This window comes from Zosterops lateralis (genome assembly GCF_965231275.1).
Source record: "Zosterops lateralis genome assembly, chromosome: 12".
Lineage (NCBI taxonomy): Eukaryota > Metazoa > Chordata > Aves > Passeriformes > Zosteropidae > Zosterops > Zosterops lateralis.
The window spans coordinates 12,816,334-12,838,280 of record NC_139772.1 but is presented as its reverse complement, the minus strand read 5'-3'; the positions used below and the strand labels follow the sequence as shown (position 1 = coordinate 12,838,280).

Genomic DNA, 21,947 nt, shown 5'->3' with positions numbered 1-21,947 from the left:
TTGGATGGTTATAGGGGGGCATTGGGGTGCCCCGGCGTGGAAGTGAAGAATGGGCATCCCTGGGGAAGGGATGAGGCTCTGAGGGCATCCTGGGCTGGTAGCCATGGGGGGGCGGTAAAGGGCACCCGTGGGCGAATCACCCTTCCCCAGTTATTAATCTCCCTCCAAGGTCCTTGGTGGCCAAGGCAGGGGAGATGCCAGTCCAGTCTCAGAGTGCCCTAGGAGAGCAGGGTCCTTCCTGGGGTCACCCAGAGGCCAACCCACCCCAGCGTCACTTGCTGTCAGGCACAACATCCCCTTCCCAGCTGTTTGAAGATATATTTCAGTATTTAATTAAATTTGCAATTAGCCAGGGGGGCAGGAGGCAGCCCCAAACACCCTGAAGAATCACAGCCAAATAATTAGGAAGGAATGACAAAAAAGGAGTTTCCCATGCCTTTTTTTTTTTTTTTTTTTTTTTTTTTTTTTTTTTTTTTCTTGGAAGATTTCCCTCTGAAGTGAGGGGGGCTGCTTTGGGGCTGGCCACGTGTCAGCAAATTTGGTGTTGCCAGCCACACCGGGCTGAAAACAGTGATTAAGGTGGGGTTTGCCATCCCAGGAATGGGGAGCCCCCCCAGCCCCACCTGTAAGGCTGGGTCATCACACCACCTCAGCCCCCCGGCTTTGGGGTGTTGTGAGGCGCTGGCCAGGCATTCACTGAGCCCTTTAATCAAGGTGGATGCAAAACCTGCTGTGGCGGTCGGCATTGGCTCCACCTTCCCACCAGCTCCTGGCACAGCACTGCCACCTGATTGGGGGAAAAGTCCTTTTTGGGGCGAGCAGATTTATTTTGCACTCTGATAGGAGCAGAAGGGTTAAGGGTGGGCATGTTCCTGGCTGGGGCTGTTGCAGAGCACCTAAGGTGCATTGGGAGTGCCTTGGGGTTGAGGACAACAACATTTTCTGGGGGTTAGGAGGGCCAGAGGAGTCCTGAGAGGTTGCTGGGAGACCCCAAATGAGGTGCTGGAGTGGGACACTCTCCCAATAACCTTAATGGCCAAGGTGGTCCAGGTTGTGGTGGGTGAGCTCAATCTGGCACAGCTCTCTGAGGCATTGAGGTGGCTTCTGAATGGAGACTGAGGATTTTTTGATGAGCATGAGGGCAAAGTGAAAGGCAGAGGCAGATCTGAATGAGCTGGGGCTCTCAGCTGGAGGCCACAGCACCCAACACCAACCAGGGAACCCAGACCCCAAGCATGCTTAGGTGCAATGGCCACTAACCCTTTGTGGGGTTCTGGAGGAGATGGAGAAGGACACCTGGCTGTGACCCCACCTCTTGCCTGGGCAGCCCAGCCCTACCTTGGGTTTTGGGGCCACAAGCTGCCAAAGGCCACCCTCTGTAATCACAACTCATGGCAGAGTTGGGTCCAGCCTTTGTCAGCCCACAAAGCTGCCAGGTGACCTGTGGGTCCCTGCTGCCATCCTCTCCCACTGTGGTCCTCAAATGTGCCACAGCAGGGCTCAGGGATATGAGCCAGGCTCTTGTGAGCTGACACTTCATCTGCCCATGTTACCTCCTGGGTGCTGTGGTGGGCTCTGTGCCCTCGTGCAAGGCACAAGGGTGTCCTCACAGAGGTGAGCCAATCCCAGCTCTGCAGTGAGAATGGGGCAGCAGGGGGACCCTGTCACCTGCAGAGCAGGAATGCACTGAGCACGGGTGGCACCAGGAGAGGGACAGTACTGTACAAACTGTACAGCAGACACCAGCATAACAGCATCAAATGGGCAGCAGAGGGTTGTGCCAATGCCCTGTCCCCATCCCTGTCCCTGTACTGTGCCAGCCCCAGGACAAGCAGGATCAGGAAGTGTAGTCAGTCTGCTGATCAGCATGGTTGAAATAAGAGCAGCCAAGTGGCTTCGGCTCATCAGTTCCTGAACTGGTTTCCCCAGCAGACAGACGGACAGACGCTGGGGCTGGCACACAGGAGACAGCAGGAATGTGCTGCTGGTCTTTGGGCAGGATTAGATACTGCAGTGCTGGAGGGGCTGATGCTGGGATAATGGAGCTGTGGCCACCAAGGAGGAGGAGGCCAGTACAGACTCCGTTTGGTATTGCATCCATGGGGGAAGGTTTTCCCCCTCTGCTAAACACTCCTTGTTTCTCTGCCAACTCTATCATCAGGGATTAAGCTTCCTTCCCCGCACATGGAAAGCCTCAGTGGGGATGGGGAAGACACACCACGCTTGTTACACCCTCTGTAGGAAAACAAATACAGTTTAAAATGCTGACAGTGGCCTTTAGGGCACAGCGTGGGTTGTCGTGGGAGCTCTCTCCCACTTTCCAGCCCCGTCCTTGGGAAAGTTAATGGATACACCAATAACAGCCCTTGGGATGCACTTGGCAGGCAGCCGAAGCAAGTTTTGACAAGCAGCTGTTCAGGGTTGGACCTAAGGTCTTCTGCCCTCAACATCCTCCCCTGCACTGGCCTGGGAAGGGTGCCAAAACAGGTGTGGGGTGCGTGGACATCTCCGCAGGGTGTTGCTGGCTGGCTTCTCTGGACAGACGTGGCCTGGGATGGAGCTCCTCTCCTTGGCAGTGTCCAGTCACTCCTGAAGCCCTGGCAAACCCATGGCACTGAGGATGCCCTGAGGGAAGTGGCTTGACACCTCTCCCACGCAGCGTGCAAAGAGCACTCCTGCCTTGTGCTCCAGCAGAAACCATGGATGGGTCATGCCCTGCCCTGCAGCATGACTGACCACACTCCTGAGCACTGTGCATCACCTGAAGGCTCCATCCAATTCACCTGGTTTGACCATGGCAGCATCCCCAGAGCTGGTCGGGCACACGCTCTGGCCCGGACTCACTGCCTGAGCAGTCCCTGCCTCCTCTCCCTTCTCTAAAGCCTCCAATTCAGAGCAAGATTTGGCCACACTGGGGAACTTTTTGCACTTTACCAAGTTATTCTGAAGAGCAGGTGGATGCAGGGACAGGCAGTCAGGGGTGGGCAGCACAGATAAAGGGAATGGTGTGGGACACCACCACACCCCATTTCTGACCATTGATTGCTGCTCTGTGCAGCAAAGGCAACAACGTCTCTTCAACTGGCTCCAGGCAGATGGGAACAAGCCGTTCGTGTTTCCTCACAATAGTCACTTCTGCATGGAGTGGGGCTGCTCCTGAAGGAACCACCAGGCATGCTGCAGGGTGTGAGAGAAATGCTGGCAGCATCCGGGAAGAAATTCCACCTACCTGTGCAGGGCTGCACAAACAGCCACGGCAAGGGCTTTTCCACCTTCCTCTGAAGTGCCGGCTGCGCTCCGCCTCAGGGGCATTCACATGCTACAGAGATGGACCGTAATGGACTGTAATAACACAGTAAATACCACAATTTGTCGGTCCGTCACCTTTAAATAACAAATCTCCTTTCCCTTCCAAGCTACAGGAGCACTCAAGCATGGAAATGAAAATACTTCCGAGCTGAATGGCTGTCACGTAGGGAGGCGGAGGGCGGGAGCCCTCTCCCTGCAGCTCCTGCCAAGGAGCACCCTGGCCCTGGGGCTGCCGCGGCGCCGGGCTGGACCCCGCTGCACCCGCCTGCTTTCCTGGGGGGCAGACGCTGCCCAGGGCCTCCCCAAACTGCAGGATGTGGGCTTTGCTTTGCCGGCAGCTCAGACGCTGCCCGGCTTCACTTTCCCAGGAGGAGCCTTACAACCGCGGGCAGTTCCCAGTCTGGTGTGGCAGGTTGTCCCAGCCAGGGCTGCGGGACCCAACAGCCCCTCAGCTATTGTGGGGCTCTGCTACCATCGAGCCCCCTGCTTTGGGGGGTAGGGAGAGGGCAACACTCAACACCCACTGGGACGAAAAGCTGCTGGGGGCTCCCCACAGAGAGAGAGCCATCAGAGCGACAGCACATTATATCAGAACAGCACTTTAAAAAAATAATTTTAATGTTTTAATTGTTTAAGATACATCATCTGTTTATTCCACGGCAGGATCCCACAGCCTGAGCTAGCAGAGGGGTTGGGAATGGGCATGGCACATGGCCCCACTCAGCAGGCAAGCGTGGGAGAAGGGATCAGTGCCGGTACAGGTGGGGGTAGCTCCAGCTGGCTCATCCCTGACCACACATTCACCCAAATCCAAAGTTCAGGCTGAAGCCAGCCCTGGAGAGGCAAAGGCTGCACGTTCCAGGTGTGCACACAGTGCACAGCAGTGTTCCTGTGCTGGGAGTGCCCCACAGGCACAGCCCCAAACAGACAGATCCATCAGTACATTCTCCAGTTGATGCTCCACAGTAAGGAAAGTCATAAACTTTTTGCCTCTGCGGATCCCACCATTCTTCCAAACCCCCTTTTTCCCTGGGAACTGCTGCCTCCCTGTTCAAGAGCCTCATCACTCCAGCAGCAGCAAATATCAAATTACCCATAATTTTCCCCATAATGCTTGGAGACAGCAGCCAAAAGGAGCTATATGGAATAAGTGTCCTCTTTGTGTTTTCTCAGTGAGGGAGCAAAGGCTTTCCAAAACACCACATCTATGGAAAGACAGTGTGGATCCCAAACTCAAAAGGCAGATGCCTTTCCCAGTCACCAGGAAGTGTCAGCAACAAGACAGGGACAAGTTAAAGTGCATTTTATCACCTGGTCAGAGGAGGAGATGGAGATACCTTAAAGCCTAACAGTACTAAAACTGCTGGAAGCAACTAATCCCAGGGACTTTGGATGCTTGTCTGGGCTTTTCACAGGTACTGACTAGTGAGCAGAAATCTATTTAAGAAGTAATCCTGAAAAATGCCATTTCCTTCTCTTGCTTTGTGGGGAAATCTGAATGATGTAAACAGCCATTCAAAACAAGGACCCTGCTGCTTCCAGAGAAACTCTGAGCACAGTTCCATAGACTATTTCCTCTTCAAGCGCCATTTACAATTCACCTTTAGAGCTTACTGTTGCTTGAGAATTATTTCTACTTTAATTGTGTAAAACAACTGTTTTGCTCAGTTTGAGCCCATGTAAGGAGGCACCTGGAAAAGACTCTACATTGCTGGAATGAGTTTGGCTCTGCCAGGTGGGCCCTTTCCAGGGGAGCTTTCAAAAACCTCTTAATCCTAAACTAACCAGTATCACACACCCTTCTGCAGGAGAGAGCAATTTTTCTGGTCTGGCATCCATTGCCAGCAATGGACACAGAGAATTTGGTGAAATTGATCTGAAAGCAACCTGGGAAGCGAAGGAGTAATGGAAGCACTTGTAAACATCACCACAGCACATTACCAGCACGTCCTGCTTCAGCTCCCTGCGGCAATCTCCTCCAGACAGAGCGGAGCAGAGTTGACTCAACATGGCTTGGGAATTAAATATCCAATCAGTTCCCGGGGTGGCATGCTGTCCCCACCACTCAGAAGGTGCTCTCAAGCAGGCAGTGGCACCCGCAGCCTGTGGGACAGACCTCCTGGGTGCGAAACCACTCCATCATGTGGCTGGTGTGGCCTCCGTGTCCGCAGGTCAGGCAGAAGTTGGAGGAGCCCCGCACGGCCACGTGGCAGATGGCGCACTGGAAGGTGAAGCCCTTGCAGATGGCGCACTGGGTGCCGCGCACCTCGCTGCGGCAGTGGCTGCAGTACACACCGAACTCTGCCACAGGGGACACACACAGAGTGGGACAGTTAGTGCTGCTGGAATCATGGACAAAGCAGCCCTGCATACAGCCCCTCGCTCAGCAGATGAGCCCCTCAAACTGCCTCAAAGCTCCATCAGGATCGGAGAGTGGATGGTGTTTAAGAGATCTTGGTTTGTTCTCCATCTGCGATTAAAGGAACGGGCAACCGGAGCACTGAGGCACTGACTGGCCCACCAATTCCCCTGATGGCTACAGCTGTCTGCTGGAAATGCGGGTTGGAATTCAAGCTTTGGAGACACTGACTCATGAAGGCTTCCTGCTGGTCTCATCCACCTCTTACCACTAGGAAGTGTCACTAAGCAAGCAAGAACAGCCTCCATTTCTTGTCAGAGAGCCCACCTGTATGGGAGCCAGATGGCTCCTGTATCAGACTGTCAGCCATGGAGGGGCAAAGGCAGTGGATTAAGACACCTGTTTTCACTCCAACTCCTCCCCAGAAGTTGTCTTGGGTGACAAGGTGGGACTACTGCTGTTCTCTGGATCCTTCACTTGTTTTTCTACCCCCGCCCCCTCCACCCCAGGTCAAGCACATCTGTACCCAGAGGTCTGTGAAGAAGACAATTTGGCAGCTCTCCTTAATCTGGGCATCTACACTGCTCAAAATATTTTGGGAGAAAAGTTCTCTTTACCTATTTGCTGGCTAGCTTACCTAGTTAGAGATCTTGCTATTTTAACATAAGGACACTTCAGCCCAGGATCAGAGATGAAAACAGGGCATCTCAGAGGAAATAAAGGGCATTCATCAGCACAGAGCTGTGCATTGCTGGCATGGCAGTATGTGAATTTTCCAGCTTTCCTGGAGAGATGTTACAATCTACAAAACCCTTGAACCAACACCTACAAGCCTCACCTCCACCCAGAACTGTGAAGAAGTCAAACCCATTTACTGGCAGAGCTTACCTCTGTCAGAGGTTAAATGCCACATTTGCAGTGACATTTCAGTAACCAATGGACACCTAACCCATGTAGCAGGATGCTCTGCCTAAGCAGGAGTAAAACAGTTTGGATTTTGTCTTACTTGCAAGCTATCAGTGATGGATTGAGCGGGGGGGTGGGCTGCTGTTCTTAGTGCTGAAGAATTCTGAAACCAGCTTGATCACACTCCCCCAAATCAGACCCATCACATGGATAGGTAAGGCAAATGCTTCCTCACCCAGGCTGGCATTAACAGGGATGTGAAAGCCCTTGTAGGGAAGGGAGAGGCAGATGTTTACAGAAGAAGAAACCAAAGAGCTGATAGCATCTTACTCAAAAATAAAGCACGTTCTGTTGAGCAGGCAGGACAACATTTTATCTAAAATTGTGTATCTGACAGTCAATTACTTCATACCATAAGACCAGTTCCAATTTTAAGCGGTGAAAATTTTTAATACACCTCCCTTAGGTGTGTGTGAAGATCCTTACCTTGGGTGGGGACACCCCTCAAGGTCACTCCTCAAAGCTGAGCGAGAGAGATTTGCCCATGGTCATTGCTATGGGTGGACATCAGTGACTACCTGATAATTATTAGCTAGCTTTGATATTATTTATTTAATAACCAGTGCACTGTATTACTAGTTTTAATTTTTTATACTGTGTGGTAAATAATTCTGATTAAGGCCTTTTTAGTCTAATGAGTACCATTATATTCATCAATTTAAATAAACCCTTCATATTTTATTCATATTAAATAATTGGTTTGCCATCGTTAACCCTGTGGAACAATTTGTACCAAGGTTCAATTACACCTATATAACTATTTTAGACCCTTGTGACTCCCTTGGGTGGGTCTCTCAAACAACCTTTGTCCATGCTGTTCGTGACACATCCTGCCCTGCACGTTCCTAAGCTCCTGAGGCAGAGCTGTAGCTCTGCCTGGGCAACTGAACCAGATACTTACCAATTCCCTTGTGGGGATCAGGAGGACATGAGACAAACTTCAGAACCTCAGCTCGCTTCTCTCGTAGGCCCCAGCGATAAAGGATTTCTCCATAGCACTTCTTAAAGTCATCAAATTGCTGAGTGTTGGCAGGATCCAGCAGCCTAGAGGAACAAACAGAGGCTTGTAATTGATTGACTGACAGAGACTCTGGTTGCAATCCTCTTTCCAGCTATGGCTAGGCTAGGAATTGCTGGAAATGCAGCAGGGCGTTTTCCACAGGTTGAAACATTGAACACAAACTGCTCTGACTTTGACTTGTTCTACACTCCAGGCTGCACACTCCATGGGTGGACTGTCCTTTGAGGCCCCTACCATGGCCTGTTAGGGATGTATAATGTGTAATCCCAGCAGTGTTGACCTACAGGATGGAGCTTCTTTAAGTAATTGTGTGAATGACAAGGTCTATGGGCAGGTGTGGTACTGCACAGCACCAAGACAGACATGGCCATGAAGTTCCATGTGACTGAGACACAAGTAAGGCATCTCTGAATATCCTCGAGGCACAGGATAACCTACCTTTTGTTTTTCTCATGCTGGTCCTTCTCCCGCTCCCGATGATCAGGATACATCAGGTTTCCGTAGCGAAAGTCATCCGGAGAAGACTCGCACCAGGGAGTGGAGGTCTGCTCTGTGTCTTTGTTTGCTGCAAACACCAAGAGGCTGTGAATGCATCTCCCTCCTCAAAACTAGAGTCAGGAAGGGATATGAAAGATCACAGGTTTGCACCCCCGTGTTTCAGTCCTATCTCTGTCCTACCACCCTCTGCATTCCAACAAACACTGCCCCATCTCCAAGAACTAAGTGCCAGCCTCTACTTGCCAAGTGCTTCGACTACACTTTTGGTGACAGGACTTGATGGGGATCACCAGGCAGAGAAATCTGATGTGGAGGAATCCCTTTTGCCTTCTGCTTTAGACAAAAAGTAACCAGGCAATCAATCCCATGGAGTTTGCTTGAGAACATTTTCCCAGGCAGGCCTGGATTCCTCTTTCCTAGACAGGGAGGACTATCATCATCAGGACTGCTGTTACGTAAAGGGGCCTCTGCATGCAAGGTACTGCCCTGGGGCCAGGGAGATGACTGCTTAGAACTGCTAAGGAAGATTATCCACTCCCCTAACCTCCATCCTCTCCTCTCCCCCATGTTACACCTGCCTTGATATCACACTGCCAAGTTACAGCTGGGGTGCTAACAGGGCTGATGCTGCCCCAGGCCCTGTATATCACTAGGAATCTGCCAAAAGCTTCAACTCTGACATCAGAGTCCCTCTTTGTCACCTTTGTCACAGTGAAAAACCTCTGTGGATATTCACAGCACAAAGAAGCCAGTCTTTCCAAATGCCACATTTTTTCCAGTGAGAAAAGAAAGCCCAGCACTGCTTTTCCCCCGAACCCTGTGGAATTATCTGGCTGATGACATTTTGAGGCTGTTTTCGATACTCGATGAATGAAGTATCTACTGAAGTCAGAAGGCGCAGGACTGCAGGAGCCTTGACACAGGTACTGGAACACCTGCTCACTTCCAGCCATGGAGTCACGCCATACTGACCAAACCCCAGAGAGCTGCTCTGGCAGAGCACATCTGTAATCACAGCCAGTACTAACTCTCTCTTTCCCTCACCATAGGAGCCATCTAAAACCTTTGCCAGAAGGGCCGGAGATTCCTTTATTTACTAGCCAGGTCTCATACCTATGCTCCAGCCTCCAGTACCAATTCCAGGATCTGACATGCTGGAACAGGAGCCAGAGGAAGTAAAGCTGGGCTGTTGAGGGGGAAAGGAGAATAAACCATGTCATCTATGTGAAAGACATTCAAAGATATCCAAGACAAATGGGAAAGAAATGGCGATCGTACATATCGGCTGTGGGAGGCCAGGTTGGAGGCACGCTGAGGGAAGGGGACACAAGAGTTGAGGCACCCCTGGAGCCTGGACTGGGCTTCAAACACACTGCAGAGCATGGCCAGGGTCTGTACATCGTGGAGCTGTGAGTAATGAGCCAACCTGGGAAATGAAAAAGACACTGTGAGACAGGGGAGAATTCAGTGGCAAAACCATTGAGATTCCAGGGCAGCTAATTTCAAGCCTGTCGCATACATGGGTCTGGATGTCATGACTGCCCACAGGAGATATGTGCACTGAGGGACTGGGTTGGCTTTTCTGTCACACCTTTGAGGAGCCAAGTTCTCCTGAAAAGGCTCATGCCCTAACTGGTGGGAGAAAGATGGGCGCTCTGGGAGTCCAGCAGTGCTTGGGGTCTGATGTAATGCTGGAGCCATTAGACTCACTCCTAGCCACAACACTTTTTTGACAAAGCCCTCTGGGTGCAAACATCCTGCACCTGGATCACAAGGTAAAAAGGCTGCTGCAGGTTTTCTAGAAGACTAGGAAGTTTCCAGTTTGCTCTGAAGGCTGAGAGTGATAAAGAACAACCTGTACTGTGCTCCCACTTACTACCATGCAGCAGGAGAGAGCTCAGCCAATCAACGGTATGGAAAGCACAGCACACAAATCCTGCACTTCCAAGTAGCATGGGTCAACAAATAATATCAATTGCTAATTATGTGCCCTCCTGAGCAGATTCAGCACCTGGAAGATATTTGTAGCTAACACTTGGCTTTGATGCCACTGGAACAGCTTCCCAGTAAAGCTAGGTGATTAAGAGGGAATCTGAAAGTGGAAAAAAGATGCTGCACCAACAGGTTTGTTGAGTGGGGAGCAGGAAACCCAAATCTCCAAGTCAGGCATTGTGGGCATGGAAAGCAGAGTTCCACCTGTGCCTGGCTATTGCTCAATGCTGGCCAAGGAAGACCTGAGTGATAGGTGAAGGGCTGCCTCCTGGATGCCAGAAACACATTTGGAGTTTCCCTTTGTGATGCATCACAGGCTTGAGATGGGAAAAGTATCCATGCTGTGGCACTACCCCAAATCTGAAATGATTTGAACTGAACCATTACACATAGATTGTTATGGAGGGCTCTGCTTCAGCAACCATTCCCCAGCCCCTCCCCAGCATTCAGACACGTACAAGGACTCCAGTAATTGACGTCCAAATGGATGTTGTGCCCAAGGTATCTCTAAATCTGGGTCAGACTTCGGTCCAAGACAGAGATCAGTGGCTACCATGGCTAGTGACCAAACCTGGCAGACAGGAAGCAAAAGCAGCAAAGCTACAATTAGGATTAACCACACTCCCAGGGCATAGGTGTGCACAAATTCACAGACAGACAGATAATAATGGAGTTTGTCTGTTTGTGTTTGGGTTTTTTTTTTTTCCCCAACAGCAGGGAACAGTTTCGGTCTCTGTGTCACAGATAATACAGAGTTTAACACAAACCCAAAGCTTTACCTGTCCCACTCACTTTGTATTCGAGTTAAACACAAAAGCAGAACAGTCTATAGTCTATTAGTGCATTTTATAATTCACAAGCCTCAAAAGAGTTTAGATTTGATACAGTTCTTGGGTTCAGAGATGTCTGGTGGCAGAAAGTTTACTGGTTAATCATTATTTGCATGAGAAATATCCTTTCATTAGTGGTGTCACTGAGCACTGTTTTCCTAATGCAGCCTGGCACAGACAAGACACTCTTTTCTACTTCAGAAGTTTAACCACTTCACATGAAATTTCTCCTTCGTTTATCATCCTCTACTCTGAAAACGGTTCCATCTTGTCAGTCTCCATACCACAGATCTAGGAATGTTTTTTCTACTGTGCCTTAAAAAATGGGACAGTTAGAATATTCCAGGGAAAAGAAAAGCTCGTAGTTTAGCATGGAAAAAAAAGAGCAAGAAAGGAAAAAGAGCATGGTGCTAACAAGACAGCAGAAATTAGAGAACTGACAACATGGACAATAAAGAAAAACCATATGCTCCAAGTACAAAAAACAAACAGTCAAAAAAAGTAGTCCTAAAGCTGCTCCCTGTGAAACCAGAGAGAGCAACAGAAGAGAAACCGAAACAAGGACTGGGCTGAGTAGAGTACACAGAAAGGAAACAGGAAAGATGCCACTTCCTACACCACTACAGAGCACATCAAACCTGTAACTTGCAACTCAAGCCTGCATGTCTGCTGTGAGCTGCACTACAGGCTGGAGTCACACAGGACAGGGAAAACCAAGTTATCTCAGAGAAATCTTGCTGAAGTTACTCCACCCAAACTCTAGTCCAATGTGGACAAACCAGACTGCAAGAGGAAGAACAGACAAAGGGGAACTAGACCTACTTTCTCTCTGCTGGTGTCACAGAACCCAAGAAGCAAGACAACAGCTTCAGTCAGCTTCTGCTTACATCAGGTAAGCCTATGCATGTTGCCTTTCCAGCTCTAGGAAGAGCCAAACGCTGAGATGATGTGCACAGCTCCTGTGGCACTGCCAATTCTCATCTCTTTCAGGTACTCCCATGTCCTGTCAAATGTTCTGCCTGTTGCAATGGACTAATCACAGGAAAAAGCATGGGCCACAATAGCCATTTTTCTCTTTCTTTTAGCTGAAGGCAAATAGCCAGCCCCATTTTGGGGCCCCTGGGCCCAGGCTCTCTTGGGAGAAGATAGCTGCAGTTAGTACCCAGTGCCAGCACAGATGAATGCCAAACAATGGGAACAATTACATAAGTACGAAAAAAATTATGGATCAAAATGCTGACAGCAGCTAGGCAACTCTGTGCACAGTTACTCCATTTGATGACTCAAAAGCAGGCTGCATTCCTCACTTTGCCTACAGGAATTCCCTGAAAAAAGTGTTTCACTCAGTATGGCAAAGGGCATAAAAGAATCTGTGTGCAATCCTGGGAAGGACTCTCTCAATGCCCAGAGTCAGTGAGATAGGGACCACCTTGGCAGCCATTCCACAGGCCTGGTTCACCAACCAGAGACCCCCTGATAGAGCTGCTGAACCCCAGTGGCCATTTGGGTGTCAGTGACAGCACAAGCCATGGGAGGGTAGCACAGCATGCTGAGGGAGGGGTCTGATTCCATGGCATACCTGTACGAGATCCCTCCGCCCCACAGCCAAGGCCGAGGCAGCATTCTTCTGGCAAGTCTCCTGGATGTTATTCACGTTCAGTCTGAAAAGAAAGGAGGTAACTCAGCTCTGAGCAACTGCCATCTCCTCCTCCCACTATTCATTTTTGCTAATATAGCACACATTGGGTCCAACTCCACGCTAGCTGGGACTGATTCTAAGCAACACCATTTCCAAGAGGATATCAGACCAAACTTCTGCCAGGGTATCATGAGGTCCAGAATCATTCTTGTCCCTAGAAGTTGGTGCCATTGGCTACACGGTCCTGTTCCCATTCAGCCCATCAGTCTGCTCTGGCTGACTCAGAGGGAGATGGGGGCACACTGGGAAGAACCAGGATGGCTGGGTGATAACACACCCACTGTGTGAAGCCTTGACAGGCTGGCAAGATGGGCTGAGGAAGCCCACGTGTGCTTTTCTGCCTGTCAACAGAAATCTTCCCGGCACTTCAACTGCTTGAGATTTTTACAATACATGGAAAAGGGTCAGGTTGTTTACACAAGATGTCCCAAGAAGGAAGGTCCAACAGGTTTTTTAAAATAATATTTTTTTTTTTTTAGTAACACAGAAAGGGAGAGAAAAAAGGGGTTTTTCCTTCTCCTTCTTTCCTCAGGAAGGAAACCTGCTTCTTCCCCAAATGTCCATAGTCTGGAAATTCTGTTAAGGACCAACCAGTATTACCAAAGCTAAGAAAGAAAAAATTCAGGAACAGAGGTTTTGTAACCATGTGATTTAGAAAGTCTGGAAAAAGGAAGCCCTTTGTTAAAATAAAACCAACACCAACAAAACCCCAAAAATGCCCAAAGAACTCCATCCTTTCCATTAACCCAAAACAACTTGCAGAACAGACCTGACATGTACAACCAAGTGGGAACATATCAAATACTTCTGAAATTAAAAAGCTTTATGCGCTATTAATAGTTTTACAGAATGAAAATGTGCATTTACTGAGATTTTTAAGCCTGTGCATTTAACATGAGATTTGAAAAGGAATTTCTACAGATAATCTCTCTCTTTAACAGGTTAAAATCTGAACCTGTAATATTTGCTTCAAACTCTGTTGACCACACCTCATCACAAATTTCTTCCCTCACACTTTTCAGATTTACAGGAGACAGGTTCCCTACCACAGGGATACTAAAACAAAGCAGTGAGGCAAGAACAGAGGAAGAAGGTAGAGAAACATTCACAGATCCATGCTGACTGATGTCAGGATTAAAGCACAGCAATGCCAAAACCAGCTACTTCCATTTGGGAAAGGATGACAGCCCACATGTACTCACATGTAGAGCTCTCCCAGCAGCTTGTGGACAGGCAGCAAGCAGGAAATATCTTGGATAATAACTTTCCCAGCAGCTTTGATAGGTCGGTTGTTGGCATCTGTCCCCTCTCGTTTGCTTTTCCACCTCCTTGATTTCTGCAGAATGAATGGCAAGGTGTTACTGGGGAAGAGGACAGTGGGCTGCTTGGGACAGGGAACAAAGCACTAGGGTCAGGAATAATGCAAGCAGCACCCAAACCTGCCTTTCAGAAGGCTCTGTGTTACCCTGGAAAACATTCATGACATGCCCAGGAGAACAAGCACCTTCATCTGTAGGAAGTGAAAAGCAGGTCAAGGCAGCGAGCTCAAGGTCAAACTCACTCAAAAGTATTTTGTGAGTTTCCCTGTGAAAGCCAATAATAGAGTAAATCAGCATCAGGATGCCAATCAAACCTGGGCAAGTTTTGGGCAACCATTCAATTCTCATTCTCTGGGAACCCTTGGCAGATAGACCACTGCTGACTTCAGCCAGAGTCGGCAGAGACATTCTGGAGGCAGCTGCTTCTCAACCTTTGCCTCAGGGCAGCTCCAGACTGTCTCTAGGTCTGCCCTCTCAACGTGAGAACAGCCTGTTCAGTGCCAGCACAGGGCTCCCACCTCCTGCTTTATCAACAGCGTCAAACAAACAACTGGCAGATGATAAAGCAAGGCCCAAGTTTTCCTAGCAAGGATCCCTAGCTACCATGCTCACAGCTACTTACAGCTGGCTCAGGACATAAGAGGGGGGAGAAGAAAGGACAGGAACCAACAGAAGAGAACAGAAAAAAGAAGCCAAGATTCCCAAATACTCCCTGTAATAGATACAGAGGCCATTTTAACGCCAAGCTGCATAAAGCTACCTTGGCTGTGTGAAACACTGTAGAGTATTTGTCTGGTATCCTGACCTCTTCCAGCTCCTTGCTCTAGGAGAGTGAGGAGGAGCGATGAGAGGATGTTTGGCAGCACGACAGGCAGAAGGCACTGGAGCTCTATTGAAGGAAGCACTGGCTGCTGTGCAGGGTTCCAATGCTTTGCAATGCTGCTCTCTTATGGCGAGTTCCCTCACTGCCACAGAGCCGACGGGCCCACACAGAAGCGCCTGGTCATGCTGAGTGAGGGAGGCTCTCCTGGGGCTTCCCACACATCTCATCAAAGCACAACAGCCCCTCTCTCAAGGGGCCGGCAAGGCAGCTCTGTGCTGATGCTCTGCAAGGCAGACACAGCTCACACAGGCTCACACTGGTGCTCCTAAAGGGCAGACTGGGATACAGGAAAGGCAGGACTTGGACCTGCAAGCAGGGTCACCTTTACTGTGGGTGTGAGGCCAGCTCTGGGATGGCTGAGTGCCAAATAGCTTTTGACCATGACCATGCAGTCCTGGGCAGGCTTTTCAAACAAAATGTCCTTAAAAAATTACTCATGACCTTAAGAAATGCCACTGCCTTCCTGGCCCAAGCTTAGGCCAGTGTGCTGAGGAGGTCTTGCCATGCTGAGCATACTAGTAACATATGCCACAAGAAGCAAAAAGGATGAACTCCTGAAGCTTCTCTGAACACTGCAGAGCTGAGGATCAGAGGCTCCAGCTTGACAGTAAGTGAAGAGGGCATTTCAGCCTCAAAGGAGGCAAAAGTGGGTTTTTCCAGGGATGCTCATCTTAGACAGCATCACCATTCCCCTGATCTTCCACCACTCCCCTGAGTAAAGAGGAACAGAGCTTGCATGATGCCCAACATTCTGATGGGTGAAACACTGGTAGAAACAGGTCTGTCAGCATCCAGTGCTCTGGAAAAGCTGACTGACTAGTTCTCTGCCACATCTCTTCGAATCTTAATTCATCCAAGAGGAAGCTACCTGCAGTACTTATCTGTCCCCTGAAGCTGAAAAGCACTATGCAGTGGCTAGAATGGGGTCAGGTGGGAGACCCATCTCTCTTCGGTCCATCAGTTCCTAATCAAGGCACAATCTGGGTCAGCTCTGCCACTCTTGACGTTGGGCAGGCTAATCCTGTTTTGATAACACCTAAAAGTTTAGCTGCCCTTCCCATGCTGAAGGATGTGGGCTGTATTACAACAAGGTTCCCAAGTAACAGCGGCACCTGTACCTCATTCCTTCTTAGGGCAGCAAATGCTGTCTCCCAGGTGCGGCAAGGAGCTGCTGATGCTACCAAAATCAGTATATGAGTGAAGCTTGGGAGCCCCAGCACAATGACACACCAGGAGGAAAGAGCTCAGGTGCTGTCCTGGAAGGGCTACCAGGCTCCTCACAGCAAAAGCTGTTATTTGTGCTGTGTCTGAGCAGGTGTTTGAGCTCAGGCTTGCAGACACAGAACGACATTCTGCAGGGCTATCAACAAGAGCTTCTAGAGCCTGGCAGGTAATTTGTCACCTCCTGACCATCTGTAAGCTGCCCCAGGACTCACAGTCGATGGAGAGTTCCCTCTGCCCAGTCTTTGGGAACAGATTCAACCTGCTCCTGCCTCCTCCAAGAGCAGACTGAAGAAGCCTCGCAACAGGCATTTCAAGACTAGAAACATGGACAACACACATCATTTTCCACAGGCAATTGGGTCTTTTTTTTTTTTTTTTTTTTTTTGAGGAGAATGACAACAAATGAAGATGAAAAAGATGAGGATGAAAAAGAGCTCTTATGAATGGTTTCCACTGCTTGTTTTTAGCATATCACCAGACAAATGGAAACACTAAATGTATCAGAACCTCCTGAAGACTTGGACTCTAACCAAAATTGTCCTGTTTTCTTCCTTTTAACTCTGCTTATTTACTGGCAAAAAAGGAAACCCTAATTCTTTACTGGTGGAGCTCCAGGACTGCAGTACAGCCCTGCCTGTACTACACTTCCATGCCCACCACTTCCAGCCCCTATAGCTGTGACAGGAAAAAATCATAAAGCTACATGTAGAGTCGCCATTAAAAAAGTCTGAGTTTTTTGCAATTCAGGTTTACCTCAGCTACAGCAAGTAAGAGCTGGGGAAAAAAACCCACAACCAGAAGTATGGGGTAAAGTTCATCACCATTGACAGCTGAAGTTATACTTTGAATCCAATAATTGCTGGTGTTAATTACAAGAGTAGCTCTCCACCAGGCGGCATTTGAGCGCTTTTAACAGGGATTACCAGAGACAAAGAAAGCTTTAGGTTGGGTTTGTCTGGCCAAGGTCCACCTCCCTCCCATTCCACCTTTTCTCCCAGGAGGAGCTCCCATTATGGTGTAATCAAAACGTGTCACCAAGGCTCGGGGGCATTAAGGTAGAGCAGAAAACACATCTCTTCCTAGGGGTGGGAGCACAGGTCAGGATGGGGAGCAGGGAACATAACAGTTGGAGCTGAAGCAGAAATCAACATGCACCAAGCTAGCTGCTGGCAGCTGAAGGACAAAGGCACAGGTCTTCTGCTCTGCCCACGACATTTCTAGCTCTTTCTGAAGCCTAGAATCCATGCCAAGGAGAACTGCATCTACCCAGCTGCTCCTCAGTTTAATCAGAGGAAGATACGAAAGAAAACAGCTCCAGTGATAAGTAAATTAAGACTCATCAGTTCCTCAGAGCACGACAAGGAAAGAAACCAGAGCATTTATGGCAATCATGGGGTTGGAGGTGACAGCAGGGAACAGCACTGAATAATGACTAAAAAAGCCAGCCTGCACCTGCACTACTATACCCAAGGCTGTAATTTGCTGCAATCTGAGGTGATAACGATGGCAGTAAATGGGTTACATGTAGAAACAGATAGCCCAAGAATAAGCCACCAACTGCTTTGTAGCAACCACCATCATCACTGCATACTCAGCAGCAGGAGTTGCAAAATGCTGCCCGCTTGGAAAGGATGCTTAACACTTGGGTGTGTGTGCCTTTGGATCCTGCTGAGGCAGGCAGTGCTTTAAGTAGGATCCTGAAATGTAAAGTGCCTGTTTCACATCAGCATATGCAAAACTTCAGGGTTTGTGGTATAAACTGGCGTTAGTAGGGCAAAGGTAAAGGTTGTGAACAGAAGAGAACAGACTCAATGCCAAGAGATTAAGCTGCAATAAGAATAGTTAAACCTCCTCAAGTCAGTTCAAGCTGCTTCTCATATTTATTTTTTTAATAAAATGCAAAAATTGCTTCCTCCCTGTAGAATGCTAGGCTCCTTTATTCTGAACAACTGCCTACAGTTTAACTCCCCCATGTGGCTCATGCAGCACTGCCTGGATTTTGTCTTCAAAATAGTCAACATTTACTATTTCCAGCATCTCCCACAGTATCAGGCACCTGCCACAAAGGCGCCAAAAAATCCAAGGCCCTTTTGAATCAAGTGCCCCAGAGCAGGAATATTTCTTTATAGCTTCCATTAATCAATAGCTGGCACCTGCCCTGAAGCATGGCAACTTCATAGGAGGAGGCCAGAAAGAAAGAGGAGTTATTGCTTCCCCAAACACCTTGAGCAATGCTGAGCTCTTCTTCCAGAAGGAAGGCACGTGATTTGCACTAATAACCTATGCCTCTCCTTGTGTATGCCTGTGTCTTCACCTTAGGCACTGCTGCCCTCTTTAGAGAGTCACTTTAGCCTCTTCCAAACGTTATCCTCAAATACAATCAATCCTTCAAGACTTGGACTAACCCCTGTATCCCTTTTAAATATATGCTACAGAAAATTATAACTTTATCACATCACTACTTGCTCTTCCTTCCACGACAGTGGTAAGGGAATTAAACTGTGGCCTTTGTGCTCTGCAATTTACCACACAAGCTGACAAGTCCATTGCCTGATTTTCTGTCTTTCAGTCTGCTCCTGATTCAAGACAGAACTTAATTTCTTACTTCTGCTGCTCACATATCTTTGCCTCTGCTGCTCACAAGGCTCTTTGCAAAAAGCCTTGATGGAGTCAAGTAAATTACTTCTGGTTTCTTTCACCTATTATTTGCTAGTACAGTCTTAGAACTGTTGTAATTAGGAAAATTTGATCCTATTATACCAAGTTAAATTAGGTGTTACAGCATTCTATTTTATTCCCTGCTGTCTTATGAAGAGATAGCATGAAGGACAGCAGCTGTGAAAAAACACAGTTGTTTGTGCAGACATTAAGACAAACAGACTTAAAGAGATCATCTTTAAATTGAAATGGAGTTTTCTGAGCTTTGTCTATGCTTGGAAGATGAGTGATGAAATAGTAATTGCCCACATATACAGGACAGATTGAGCAATCTTGATATCATCAACATGTTCATGAATGATATTGGAGCTTGAGGGACACATGGACCTGACTATCAGAAAAGAACTGTCAAAGCAGACTTGGCAGGGCAGGTGCCAGAAGAGGGAGTACCTGCCAGGGTAGCTGAAGTGCAACCACTGTAAATGAATGCAGGGTGATGCAATTCCAAGGGCTGGGAGAAGATCACAAGTTAAGAAGAAATTGTATTTTCTGATCCAGGAAATAAGACTGTGTGATGGATTATACTGGGAAGTGGAAGTTCATTTTAATGACATGACAGATTGTTGTCAGAAACTCAACCAGTTTGCTTCTTCCCCAGCTCTTACATGATCTTCCCTCCCTCTCCAGCAAGGCTTAATCTTTTCAGAAATTATGTGCTCTAATGTCAGTCTCATCAGTTGGTTGATGATTTATAATAATCACTCAGCTCCTCTACAGTGCACTCTGTTTCTTAGAGGTTGATCTTTTTTTACACTTCAGATTACCCCTTGGCATCCTTCCCTGACCACAAGGCCAGGTGAAACAGGCATCCTGTAGGTCAGTAATTGCACCCTGCAAACAACTGTCTGCTCCTGCCCACTGACACGTGCATCTGCTCTTGTGAAGCCCTAGGCCCTGCGTGGAGTGCGAGTCCCCCAGCTCTGTGCAGGTTACTCAAAGGCAGGCAGGTGGCATTTTATTCTTGGGCCCTTGGGCAGAAGACAGGGTCATATCAAGGACAGTATTAGCACAGCACACAGTACCGGGAAGTCGTTAATTGCTTGTATGGACCAACGTCGCCGGGCAGAGCGAGGAGACATCTGTACGCGAAAACATTATACCCAGGAAAAGGGAAGAAAGACACCAAGAAAATTAAAGACAAAGGTAAATAAACTGAAATGAAAAGTGCCCTGAACCAGCAGAGTAAAAGAAACTGTTCCCAATGATTCTGGTACACAGCAAACAGTTGCAAACCATGATCCCCACGCTCATCCTCACACAACTGTGCCACACAGCATTACCTATGGCTCTGGCAGAGCAAGGGCTGCTGTGTCTGTGCCCAACACCAGCCTCTATGGAAGACTTTGGCCAACACAAATCTGAATAAAATCTTCCACATGGAGCTGGATTACTGCAAGAAGCACTGAACTGCTTCGTGTGACATTGTTCATACCATGAATTGAGCAGAGAACAACACCCAAGTGCTGCACATGCCTAAACTCCAAAGTTCTATTCCTCTTGCCTGAAGAGGAAGGCAGCTAAGTGTAAACTACACCATTTTTAACACAGCTGTCCAGTGCCATGGCACAGATATCTGCAGGAAGATAAAAAGCCACTCCTGCTTACTCAGATTCCCTTTAACATCCAGCATCCTCCATAACTTCATTCACTGGAACCTGGTGTAACTGTTCACTTTCATTTTAAACAATAAAAACCATATGTCAGGATGTTAGAAGGGATGTAGAGACACTGCTGCTTGGGAGGGCCATGTGGGTATTGTCATAATGGGTTGAGAAACTCATTCAGATTGAGTGAGCAATCAAATTCACTGATTGTGCCAAATAGCTCCAAAGTAGGCTTTCATTAGGAACTTGAAGATATTTCAGTAGGTACTCAACACAGTATTACAGCAACAACAAATGGAATCTTTCAAAGCACATTACTGTACACTCACTTGAAAAAAAGTTCTGTGTACAGATCTGTAAGAGTCATCACAATAAAAAGGGATATTTAGGTTCAGGAACAATGTATTTTGCATTTGTTTTCAGCTGATGATAGGCAGTCAGGACCATCAACCATCCCTTGAGCCTCTACATCCCCCTTGCATCTCACTGCTAGGAGAGCCCTACAGCCAGGAAGCCAAAACTGGCTGCAGGGCCCCATGGAAAAAGAAAGGAGAAGACTGCAGCCCTGTGCTACAGATTCCTCCAACAGGCCTCACAGAGAAGGAGAAAAGGGTTAGTTCAAGGAAATTCAGTATAGTGGAAAAGCAGCAAAACTAAGCTCAGTTGCCTCGCCAGTTCCCTGATGGGAAGCATAAGGACACCACTGTCACCATCCCCAGGTACAGCAAGGCTGAGCTGTCCCCAGGTCCCCACTGGCAGGACCCTCTAACTGCAGAGGGGAAAAAAGAACTCCATGGTGCCTTCTTTAAGAGACACTCAGGTTCAAAACACTGACGGCATTGCCACAGTACAGATAAAGCTCCTCCTTTCTGCTGACTGCTGCTCTTCAGTGGGGACTTTTTGAGGAGTGAAAAAGAGGGAGGAAGAAAGGAGGAGTGTGCATATGTGAATAAAAAGTGAGAAAGATATATATGTGTGTGTGTATGTGTGTACATATATATATATATATATATACATATTTAAATGAGCACAGAAAGGCTCAGTGCCAGATTTAGTTTCATTTTGGCTTACTAAGGAGCTCTCTGCTGGAATCAGCAGCTCCCCTGCCTTTATGAGAACATGACATCTTTCCTGTCTAGCAATGGGCAAATTCCATTTGTTTGCTAATGGCAGTGGATATCAGTGGTTGCTACACTGGATTTAAATACTTGGTTATGGCTGATAAATTCAGTTTTAGGGATGAAGTTGTCTGATATCACAGTCTGATGCAGAAAATTTCAACTTATATTTAATACAAACATAAAATCCAAACTTCAGAGCAAGACGTTAACTAAACTCAGAGTCTGGGCTTTTTAAAACTGTCACAATGAAATAACAAAAAAAATATGTAGCATTGATCTAACAGAGGCCATGGCATCAACTCCTGAAGAATCAAAAAACCTCTGCTGAAGGGAGATAGAGGCTTTTTGGTCGGCTTTTTTTAACACTCATCTGCAAGAACATCTGAACCAGCTCCCTGCTAGGG

At 48.0% G+C, this 21,947-nt stretch overlaps 1 protein-coding gene across 4 annotated transcripts in view; it reads right to left on the bottom strand.

Moving 5' to 3' along the window:
* Nucleotides 1–681: 681 nt before the first annotated feature.
* Nucleotides 682–21,947, bottom strand: part of WDR59 (WD repeat domain 59) — a 52,660-nt gene continuing 31,394 nt past the window's right edge. The window contains exons 19-28 of one of the 4 annotated variants that reach the window (XR_014590978.1): nt 13,877–14,010; nt 12,555–12,636; nt 10,604–10,716; nt 9,432–9,579; nt 9,267–9,339; nt 8,094–8,220; nt 7,536–7,678; nt 5,251–5,610; nt 3,230–3,342; nt 682–787 (exon numbers count right to left, since the gene is read on the bottom strand). Coding sequence is in view for 2 of the 4 variants with exons in the window: in XM_083870172.1 (XP_083726298.1) it covers nt 5,375–5,610; nt 7,536–7,678; nt 8,094–8,220; nt 9,267–9,339; nt 9,432–9,579; nt 10,604–10,716; nt 12,555–12,636; nt 13,877–14,010; nt 19,841–19,897 (1,113 nt within the window). In the remaining 2 variants the exon portion in view is untranslated. Of the gene's footprint in view, nt 788–3,229; nt 3,343–3,937; nt 5,611–7,535; nt 7,679–8,093; nt 8,221–9,266; nt 9,340–9,431; nt 9,580–10,603; nt 10,717–12,554; nt 12,637–13,876; nt 14,011–19,840; nt 19,898–21,947 lie in introns of those variants that run through there. The other 3 variants (XM_083870172.1, XM_083870171.1, XR_014590979.1) reach the window with 3 other exon arrangements.